Source organism: Rutilus rutilus (assembly GCF_951802725.1).
Source record: "Rutilus rutilus genome assembly, chromosome: 5".
Taxonomy (NCBI): domain Eukaryota; kingdom Metazoa; phylum Chordata; class Actinopteri; order Cypriniformes; family Leuciscidae; genus Rutilus; species Rutilus rutilus.
This window is the reverse complement of record NC_140213.1, coordinates 31,449,050-31,460,330: the sequence shown is the minus strand read 5'-3', so window position 1 is coordinate 31,460,330 and position 11,281 is coordinate 31,449,050. Positions and strand designations below refer to the sequence as shown.

The following is an 11,281-nucleotide window of genomic DNA, read 5'->3' as shown; positions in this document are numbered from 1 at the left end:
GCATGTTTAATAAGTAAACACACTCTGTGAGTAAATTATCACACCTGTCTGTGTCAAAAATGAAAATGTCAAAAACTGTCCTACAACAGACCATAAAAGCAAACCAGAATATGCTGATTTGATATTTGTACTGTATATTAGTTTTACAAGGGTGCAGCAGTGCAAATAAGTTTTGAACCACTGTCATTACAAATACTGTAGATGCATAAACAAAAAACACTCACACCCCCCTTTCTAAGTGATTACAGGACTTTAGGGAAAACCACTCTACTTGAGGAATAAACAAACTGAGAAGGTAGTTATAGTTTGTGGTTCATTATGTTAATTTGTGGTTTGCATGTAAATTTCTCTGATCTACGGTTTGATTATTGGCTTGCTGATTAACGGAGATTAGATGGTTAATGCATATGACATAATTAATTATTTTGTGTATTAATCATTCATAATGGTGATTTAATGGATGTTAAGATTACTCACCACTTAAACGGTCACATTGAATGTGGCCATTGGTGCAGGAACAGACGGTGCGGCTGTCAGGAGACCAGCGATGTCCCTCATCCACCTGGCGTCCTTCATAAACGCACTTTCGTGTGAGTTTTTTTGTACATTCACACGTTTCCAAGTACTCAACCTTTGTCTGCAGGTCAGTGTTCTACATACACAGAAAATTGATTGAAAATAAAATGTTTGTATAATATCACTTGGTTGTGTCATGGTAAAATGATGGTATCAGACGCAGTTTGATACAGTATTATATATATATATATATATATATATATATATATATATATATTATTATAGTTTTGTTATTAATATTTTTATTTCACTTTTATTTTTATATTTTCAGTTTTCATAATTTTAGTAAAATCTTTAGCCATTTTGTTGTGTGCTTTGTCATTTTTATTAGTATTAGTTTTTCTCGACATAGTTTTCATTTATTTTATTTCCATTTTTGTTTTATTTCAGTTAATTTAAGTACTTATTTCAGTTAGTTGCTAAGGCAAGGCAGCATTTGAACATTTTCATTTAAATATTTAATCAAATTTTATTTCAGATTTATTTTAATTAAATGTAATAGTTTTAGTAAACAATAACAACACTACCTTAATATATATATATATATACACTATGAATTAATAAATAAATATACCACAGTACTATCATGGTACATATCCCTTATTCAAATGGTCATGGTCATAGTACATGCACAAAATAACAATGATAGTACTATGGCACTTCTTAGTCCTTTTTTGTCTAAAAAAGCACACCTGCACACCTTCTAAGTGCAGACACAAAACATTCTCAATGTACCTGTTTCTTTAGCATGTCCAGCATGGTCTTGATGCTATGCAGGTTGTTCTCCAGTTGGCCTAAACGCAAGTCTGATTCACTGTGGTATCTTGAACTTAATACTATTTCATCTCCACGGTTTGCCTGGTCATTCATCATATCCAGGTCCGAGATTGCTGATACGGTGGGACTGGTGGGTTGGACTGTGTCAGGAAGGGAGTCTGTAATAATCACACACACAACGTCAACCGCAAATGCAAACACACATTATAAAAGAAGAATATATTGTGCTGGGCTTTAATAAAAAAAAAAAAAGAGCCCATGTTTTTTCCCCTAGATAGTTTAGACATATTTGAATATGTATGCGTCAGTATTTGTTCTATAATGCATGCAGAAGCATGAATTCATCCTGAGTATTCATTAGCATCACAGTGAATCTAATCCTCTAATCTTTATGGACCTGTATGACCTTTATTTGCAGCTCTGAAAGTTTCCTGTTGTGAGTGTTTTTTGAATGTGCATATGTAGTTCTGATGTTTAAATGTTTTTATTATTGTTTTCATGCCTGTTACATTGTCACAGGACCACGGACGCCTCTCATATGCCCTTGTGGAGAGTTTAGCAGTCTGCCAAAAACCCTGAAACAATAAGAAAAACACATACTGTCGGTTATGTGAACATGAACACAATAGCAACCCATTGCAAAGTCGTGACAGTAACATTGTAAAACAGATGAGCAATGACAACACACCAGAACAATCACCAGTAAATAATGCTTTAACTGTAACACAGCTGTGAAAATCATTTAACATTAATACAATGGCAGCAGAGTTACTGTAACATTAACCATAATCAAACTGAAACAGATTATAATATTACAGTATTATAATGTTTAAGCCAAAGGGTCAGTGTTCGGCTGGTTAAACGCATCTTACATTAAAAAGTAGCCATATATCTTGATCTGATCAAATTTGTTGCAAGCAACACATAAATATAAATACTATATATTATAGCAGATGTTTTGTGGCCTATTCTTTTTTGAGGGCTTCTAAATGTCAATAGTCCTGCACCACTTTATTAAGGAGAATGGGAATGCAAATGGATTGCTTTCTCCAAGTCATATAGATCTACTTGGTGTCGCCTGATACTTGAAAAAGATTCCGAAAATTGAGGAAAAACTGAAATATTTGTTACTGTGGAAAAATATTACTGCCCTCAGACAAGTTTCATCTTAGAGCAACATGTTTTTTAAAGCAAAAGTTTGGAATAATAACAATTGTTTAATGTTTTTTAAATAAATATGTTAAAGAAAACCTGTTTATTTGATACAAAAATACAGCAAAATCTGAAATATTGTGAGATATTATTAAAATTTAAAATACCTGATTTCAACTTACATATTTTTAAAAATGTAATTTATTGCTGTGATGAAAAGCTGAATTCTTGAAGTCTTCAGGGTCACATAATCCTTAAAGAAACAATTCTAATATGCTGATTTGCCTCTCAATTATTAATAATTCCTCTTATTATCAATTTTGAAAAATATTAATGATAGCCCCCAAAATGTTTGGACATGTAGGGGACACTTAAAAATGAATGAATGCCTTTGCATTAGATGATAAAATATCAAACTAAGTGGCATTAGTGGCAAATAGCACACATCTGAAGAGAAATGTACAAAAAGTAGATTGTGAAATTTGAAATGATAAAACATATATTGATATAATTAAGACAAAAAGAATTTGGACACGTTGTGGTTGTGAAATGTCATTGTAACTTGTCCATTAATGTGCTGAACTACACCTGTGGTTATTCTGCTAAAACACCTGTGTGAATCTGATGAGAACTGACTTCAGACGTTCACTAAAATTCACCTTGGGACCAGTTAGAAGTCCAAAAAGTGCAAAAATTGCATATTTTTTTGCTTCACCTAAGTCTCCAAACTAGTGCTGTCAAATCGATTGACCGCGATTAATCACACATAACATAAAAGTTTGTAAATATGTATATATACACAAATTTATCAGACCACCACTTAATGTGAGGTTTGTGCCACAGTCCTAAACTAACAATATTGGTGATTACCAAAATGATTTTTTATGTTTCTGTAATGGTTAATCCACCAGTATGTGTAAGCTCTTTAGTCACCGTTGGCCAAGTCAAAGTCCAGACTTGAATCCTATTTAACAAATTTGGGCTTTAGTGGATTCAAAGATAGATTGTACAAAAGCAAGTCTCTGGGTACAACAAGAACCTATTTGGAAGTCAATAACAACAGTGTCACGATCACCTTCACCGTCACTGCCTACATCATCTTCTACGTCGCTGTCATCATCACCATCTGTTTCTGTCACTGTCTTCTGTTAGTCTCTGTCCGCACTACAGTTCCCAGCATCCTCCTTGACCCACACCTGCACCTCCTCTACCATTACCTGCACCTGCCAGCGATCATCATTATCATCACAGCTGTCTTTCATTGGCTAGTCATCATCTATGTATTTAGTTCCTTCTGTTCAGTCAGTCTTTGTCTGGTCTTGTCTATGTTAAGTGGTTTTTGGTGTGAATGTTATTCTGCCTGTCTGTACCTGTGGAAATACCTTTTGTGAGTAAAAGTTTATATTGGAATCTTCTGCCTTCATCATATTACACCAAACTGTAACAAACAGAGACTGTGGAAAAGTACTGTACATAAAACTGTACATAAAACAATGCCAGCAAGAATGCGAGCTGTTATCGAGGCCAAAGACCAGCATACAAAATATTATGGTTTTTAGTTATTATGTGTGAATAAAGACTATTTAGTTGTTTCAGTTTGTTATTTGCTGAATAAATGACAATAAATTGTTTAGTTTTAAACAAGTTTTTTGATGCATTCCTAAAATATTAGCGTTTTCTCTTTATTATGGCAGTCTGGTCTAGTAAATGTGTTAAGCACTATATACAGTGTATATATATATATATATATATATATATATATACATACAGTGGGGAGAACAAGTATTTGATACACTGCCGATTTTGCAGGTTTTCCCACTTACAAAGCATGTAGAAGTCTGTAATTTTTATCATAGGCACTCTTCAACTGTAAGTGATGGAATCTAAAACAAAAATCCAGAAAATCACATTGTATGATTTTTAAGTAATTAATTTGCATTTTATTGCATGACATAAGTATTTGATACATCAGAAAAGCAGAACTTAATATTTGGTACAGAAACCTTTGTTTGCAATTACAGAGATCATATGTTTCCTGTAGTTCTTGACCAGGTTTGCACACACTGCAGAAGGGATTTTTGCCCACTCCTCCATACAGACCTTCTCCAGATCCTTCAGGTTTTGGGTAGCCTGGTTAAAACCAGACCATTCTCAGTAGTAACTGAGTTATGGTCTGGCAAAGCTTCATTAATAACTCATTTCCAAAGGGGTGTCACCAACGGACGTCGCTCAAATGCCTGCAATTGGATAGACCTAAAACCAATCAGAGCAATCGTCATCATGTAAAGCCATATGCTGCGTCCCAATTCGCCTAAGTTACACTACGCCATAAAAGTATGTACTCTTTTTGTGAAGAAAAGGTATTTACTTTTGAATGTGTATCAAAAAAGTAGGCAAGCTTTGGGACATACTACTTCGTCATCTTTATCTTCGTGCATCCTGTCACGTAAACTGCCCTGTCAATCATCTTGTCACAGTTAAAATCCTCTATTAAATCTAATTTAATTTCCTACCGTTTCGGAGAGAAATGTAGTAGCACGTTCATCTGCCAGTGGGTCTTTCATGGAGACTGTCCTCATGTGTTTGCAATTTGAATATAATAATGCATTTAAAAGTTGGTGCGCTTGACCAACGGACGTCGCTCAAATGCCTCTGGGTGCAATTGGATAGACATAAAACCAATCAGAGCGATCGTCATCGTGTAAAGCCCACCTCAACGTTTCTGATTGGTGCCTCGATTTGGACGGATTAGAAATGGGCTTGAATGGGCTCTTTGCCAGACTACTTGCAGAGCAAATCTAAATTTGCCGGAAGTTTGTCTGAGTTTTCCCAGGCTAGGCTGTCGCTGGGCAATACGGACTTTCAGCTCCCTCCAAAGATTTTCTATCGGTTTAGGTCTGGAGACTGGCTAGGCCACTCCAGAACCTTGAGATGCTTCTTACAGAGCCACTCCTTAGTTGCCCTGGCTGTGTGTTTCGGGTTGTTGTCATGCTGGAAGACCCAACCACGACCCATCTTCAATGCTCTTACTGAGGGAAGGAGGTTGTTGGCCAAGATCTCGCGATACATGGCCCCATCCATCCTCCCCTCAATATGGTGCAGTCGTCCTGTCCCCTTTGCAGAAAAACATTCCCAAAGAATGATGTTTCCACCCCCATGCTTCACGGTTGGTATGGTGTTCTTGGGGTTGTACTCATCCTTCTTCTTCCTCCAAACACTGCGAGTGGAGTTTAGACCAAAAAGCTCTATTTTTGTCTCATCAGACCACATGACCTTCTCCTATTCCTCCTCTGGATCATCCAGATGGTCATTGGCAAACTTCAGACGGGCCTGGACATGCGCTGGCTTGAGCAGGGGGACCTTGCGTGCGCTGCAGGATTTTAATCCATGACGGCATAGTGTGTTACTAATGGATTTCTTTGAGACTGTGGTCCCAGCTCTCTTCAGGTCATTGACCAGGTCCTGCCGTGTAGTTCTGGGCTGATCCCTCATCTTCCTCATGATCATTGATGCCCCACGAGGTGAGATCTTGTATGGTGCCACAGACCGAGGGAGATTGACCGTCATCTTGAACTTCTTCCATTTTCTAATAATTGCGCCAACAGTTGTTGCCTTCTCACCAAGCTGCTTGCCTATTGTCCTGTAGCCCATCCCAGCCTTGTGCAGGTCTACAATTTTATCCCTGATGTCCTTACCCAGCTCTCTGGTGTCACGGTTCATGAATCGGCTGTCTCATTTCTGATGTGTGTGTGTGTGTGTCTGTGTGGGGGTGTGGTTACTCATTGTGTTGATTAGTGTCGCCAGCTGTATTCAATCCCCGTTCCCTTTATATGTGCAGTAATTCCCATCTCATGTTGTCAGATCGTTGTGGCTTCCCCGGCGTCGTGTCCTGTTCCTGTGTTTCGCTCTCGTCTCCTCGTGTGGATTCCTGTCTTCGTGGACCCTCTTCGTTGTGTTGCACGCTGTCTGGATTGTTTATTGTTCCTGGTTCCTGAGCACGTCGATCACCGCACGCCATCTCCGGGTTGCCCATTGAAGTCCCTGCGTCATCTCACCATCTGAGTGTTTGTTCCCTGACCTGTGTGACTGACCATCTTCAATAAAGAAACCTTTTACTTGCAATTGTATCCGTCTCTATTTCACAACAGAACGATCTGACCAATCATGGATACAGCAAGTGCGGCCAGTTTGAATGACTTCCTCACGCATAGCGTCACAAGAATGGATCAACAAGGAGAGGAGATCGCTAATACAGGTCGCGCGGTTCAAGCACTCGTGACGCAGGTGTCCAAGCTCACCCAACAGTTACAACTTCTTCGAGTTCCCACTGCGCCGCCCACACCACCCGTTCAGCCCCCCCCGCCTCCGCAAGAGAATCAACCGGAACCTTGTCTGCCCACGCCAGAGAAGTATTCAGGTGAGCCTGAGTACTGTAGGGCTTTTCTCAAAGCATGTTCCTTGCATTTCGCATTGCAGCCACGGACCTTTTGCACTGAACAGTCTAAAGTGGCGTTCGTGTTAACACTACTGTCGGGGAAGGCAGCTCTCTGGGGAACGGCGGTGTGGGAGAATCAAAACATCTGCTGCGCCTCGTTCCAGGCACTCTCCACAGAGATGAGAAGGATTTTTGATCGAGCGGTAGCGGGTAAGGAGGCGGCCAGATTACTCTCTGATCTACGCCAAGGTAATGGCTCGGTGTCGGACTATTCCATCCAGTTCCGCACCCTGGCTGCAGAGTGCCAATGGAACGAGGAGGCGCAGTGGGACATGTTCCTGCATGGGCTGGCTGACCGCGTTCAAAAGGAGATTTACATCCTGGACCTTCCCAAAACCCTGGATGGCCTGGTGGAGCTTGCGCTGAGGGTCGATGCTCGTCTAAATCGTGTGACTTCTCATGTACATCTGAGTCGACCCCAGTACCACACAGAGGACCCACGGGCCAGCGGCGGGAGCGCGGTCAGCCCAGTTTCCGATCATGAGCCCATGCAGGTAGGGAGAGCTCGGCTTTCCCGGGAGGAGAGGGAAAGGCGGAGATCCCAGGGACTCTGCCTGTACTGTGGCAAGGCTGGTCATTTTCTCTATTCCTGTCCAGTAAAAGAGCAAGCCCGGTAGTAAGTATGAGGCTACTATCGGGTGGGATCTCCGCCGAGAAGACCTCATCACCATCATCAACCCTCCTCCCGGTAAGACTGAAATGGGCAACTTCCACGCACCGCACTCAAGCACTGCTGGATTCGGAAGCAGAGGGTAATTTTATGGACTTTGGACTCGCACGCAAACTCCAGATTCCCATCACTTCTCTCACTCACAGGATATCAGTCAACGCATTCAATGGACAAGAACTTCCCAGGATTTCCCACTCTACTGAACCCCTCACACTCATCACTTCTGGCAATCACACTGAAACCATATCCTTTCTCCTCATGGACTCACCACTTGCCCCAGTGGTTCTAGGACACCCGTGGCTCACTCTGCACAATCCTCGGGTCGACTGGTGCACTAACACTATTTCCACATGGAGTAACCACTGTCATGAGTCCTGTTTGGTGTCTGCTTGTTCTTCTGTGTCTGGTTCTGTGTTTCAGAGTGAGGCAGCGGATTTGTCTAACGTGCCCGCGGAGTACCTCGACCTGAAGGAGGTGTTCAGTAAGTCTCGTGCTGCTTCTCTTCCTCCGCATCGTTCCTATGACTGTGCGATAGATCTACTGCCAGGTAAATCTCCGCCTAAGGGCAAACTTTACTCTCTTTCTGTTCCCGAGAGGGAGGCCATGGAGAAATATATTTCTGATTCTCTAGCCTCTGGATTCATCCAGCCTTCCTCTTCTCCTGCGGGGGCGGGGTTCTTTTTCGTCGGGAAGAAGGATGGTTCTCTGCGACCTTGCATTGATTACCGGGAGCTGAACAACATCACGGTAAAGAATTCTTATCCTTTGCCGTTGATGTCTTCAGCTTTCGAGAGGTTGCAGGGAGCATCCATTTTCACAAAACTGGACTTACGTAATGCATATCATTTGGTTCGCATCAGGAAGGGGGATGAATGGAAAACCGCTTTTAATACCCCTAGGGGGCCCTTTGAATATTTGGTTATGCCTTTCGGGCTTTCCAACAGCCCAGCGGTTTTCCAGGCACTCGTGAATGACGTGTTGAGAGACATGGTAGATCAGTTCATATATGTTTACCTGGATGACATATTGATTTTTTCTTCGTCTCTCCAGGAACACGTTCAACACGTCAGACGAGTGCTCCAGAGACTGTTAGAGAATGGGCTTTTTGTCAAGGCGGAGAAATGCGCGTTTCATGCACAGTCTGTTCCCTTCCTAGGGTACATCATCTCTTCTGAGGGAGTGCGCATGGATCCTGACAAGGTTAAGGCTGTGGTAGATTGGCCAAGTCCAGATTCCCGTAAGGCCCTACAGCGGTTTCTGGGGTTCGCCAATTTTTACCGGCGTTTCATTCGCAATTTCAGCCAACTAGTCGCACCTCTAACTGCCTTGACCTCCCCCGGAACGACGTTCAGGTGGTCAGTGTTCGCCAACCTCAAGAGTCGCTTCGTTTCGGCTCCCATTCTTGTCACCTCTGATCCCACACGTCAGTTCGTGGTGGAGGTCGACGCGTCAGAGCTGGGAGTAGGAGCAGTGCTTTCACAACGCGCTTCCTCAGACGACAAGATGCACCCCTGCGCGTTTTTTTCTCATCGACTATCGCCTGCCGAACGTAATTATGACATTGGTAACAGAGAGTTGGCAGTCAAGTTAGCGTTGGAGGAGTGGCGTCATTGGTTAGAGGGTTCAGGGGTACCCTTTATCGTTTGGACCGACCACAAGAACCTTGAATATATTAGATCTGCTAAAAGACTCAACTCCAGGCAGGCTCGGTGGGTACTTTTTTTCGGACGTTTTGACTTTGTTCTCTCGTACCGCCCGGGTTCCAAAAACATCAAACCCGACTCTTTATCTCATATTTTTGATCCATCCGAACGCCCGGTTACTCCCGAGTGCATTTTACCTGAGAAAGTAGTTATCTCCACACTCGTATGGGAGGTCGAGTCGAAGGTCAAGACGGCCTTAGAAGGGGTAACGCCTCCGCCCGGTTGCCCACCGAATCGGTTGTTTGTTCCGGAGGGGTTACGGTTCAACGTTATTCGGTGGGGTCATTGCTCCAACGTGGCTTGTCATCCAGGAGTGACTCGCACCAGTTATTTAGTTAAGCAACGATTCTGGTGGCCGTTAATGGCTCGCGATATTCACGATTTTGTTTTGGCTTGTTCAGTCTGTGCCACTGGTAAGACATCTAACCGACCTCCGGATGGGTTACTTCGACCGCTGTCTGTCCCTTCGAGACCCTGGTCCCACATCGCGCTAGATTTTGTCACCGCCCTCCCGCCCTCCAAGGGCATGACGGTTGTTTTAACCGTAGTGGACCGGTTTTCGAAGGCGGCACATTTCATCCCCTTGCCCAAATTACCTTCAGCCAAGGAGACAGCGGTCTTTCGGTTACATGGCCTCCCGACGGACGTGGTCTCTGACAGGGGTTCCCAATTTGTGTCCAAATTTTTGCAGGAGTTCTGTAGATTATTCGGGGCTACGGTCAGTCTGTCTTCGGGTTATCATCCCCAGACCAATGGTCAGTCTGAGCGGGCCAACCAGGATCTTGAGAGAATGTTGCGATGTTTGGTAGCCAAGAATCCTTCGTCCTGGAGCCAACAACTTTCTATGGTGGAGTACGCCCATAACTCGTTACCAATGTCATCTACGGGCCTCTCCCCGTTTAAGTGTAGTTTAGGTTACCAGCCACCAATTTTTCCGAGTCTGGAATCCAAAGTCGCGGTCCCCTCCGCTCACGCCTTCGTCCAGAGGTGTCGCCGCACTTGGACTAGAGCCCGTGAGACTCTACTCCAAGCGGGGGGGCGCATGAAGGCCAAGGCCGATCGCCACCGGTCAAAGCCTCCCGTATACGTCGTGGGTCAAAAAGTGTGGCTTTCTACCAGAAATATTCCGCTCCGTTCCGTTTCTAACAAGTTAGCTCCCAAATTTATCGGCCCGTTTCCTGTCACCAAGATTATTAGTCCGGTGACAGTCCGCCTCAAACTTCCTCCAGCGTACAGGAGAATTCACCCCGCCTTCCACGTGTCTAAGATCAAACCCGTGTTTTATTTATATCTATTCGCATTAATCCGCCCGCCCCTGTTCCCCCCCCGCCACGACTCGTAGATGGGGAACTTACTTATTCGGTACGTTGTATTCTGGACTCGAGACGGAGGGGACGCGGATTTCAGTACTTGGTGGACTGGGAAGGTTACGGTCCGGAGGAGAGAAGTTGGGTGCCTGCTAGAGACATCCTGGATCACTCCCTTATCGATGATTACAATCGACAGGTAAGGTTGTCTGGGAACGCCAGGAGGCGTTCCTAGGGGAGGGGGTACTGTCACGGTTCATGAATCGGCTGTCTCATTTCTGATGTGTGTGTGTGTGTGTCTGTGTGGGGGTGTGGTTACTCATTGTGTTGATTAGTGTCGCCAGCTGTATTCAATCCCCGTTCCCTTTATATGTGCAGTAATTCCCATCTCATGTTGTCAGATCGTTGTGGCTTCCCCGGCGTCGTGTCCTGTTCCTGTGTTTCGCTCTCGTCTCCTCGTGTGGATTCCTGTCTTCGTGGACCCTCTTCGTTGTGTTGCACGCTGTCTGGATTGTTTATTGTTCCTGGTTCCTGAGCACGTCGATCACCGCACGCCATCTCCGGGTTGCCCATTGAAGTCCCTGCGTCATCTCACCATCTG

At 43.6% G+C, this 11,281-nt stretch overlaps 1 protein-coding gene across 1 annotated transcript in view; it reads right to left on the bottom strand.

Moving 5' to 3' along the window:
• kcp (kielin cysteine rich BMP regulator) overlaps positions 1-11,281 on the bottom strand; it is a 61,448-nt gene that overhangs the window by 40,404 nt on the left and 9,763 nt on the right. Inside the window, exons 3-5 of the mRNA XM_084409171.1 lie at positions 1,856-1,928; positions 1,312-1,511; positions 478-652 (exon numbers count right to left, since the gene is read on the bottom strand). Of these exons, the coding sequence (XP_084265297.1) occupies positions 478-652; positions 1,312-1,511; positions 1,856-1,928 (448 nt within the window). The remainder of the gene's footprint in view (positions 1-477; positions 653-1,311; positions 1,512-1,855; positions 1,929-11,281) is intronic.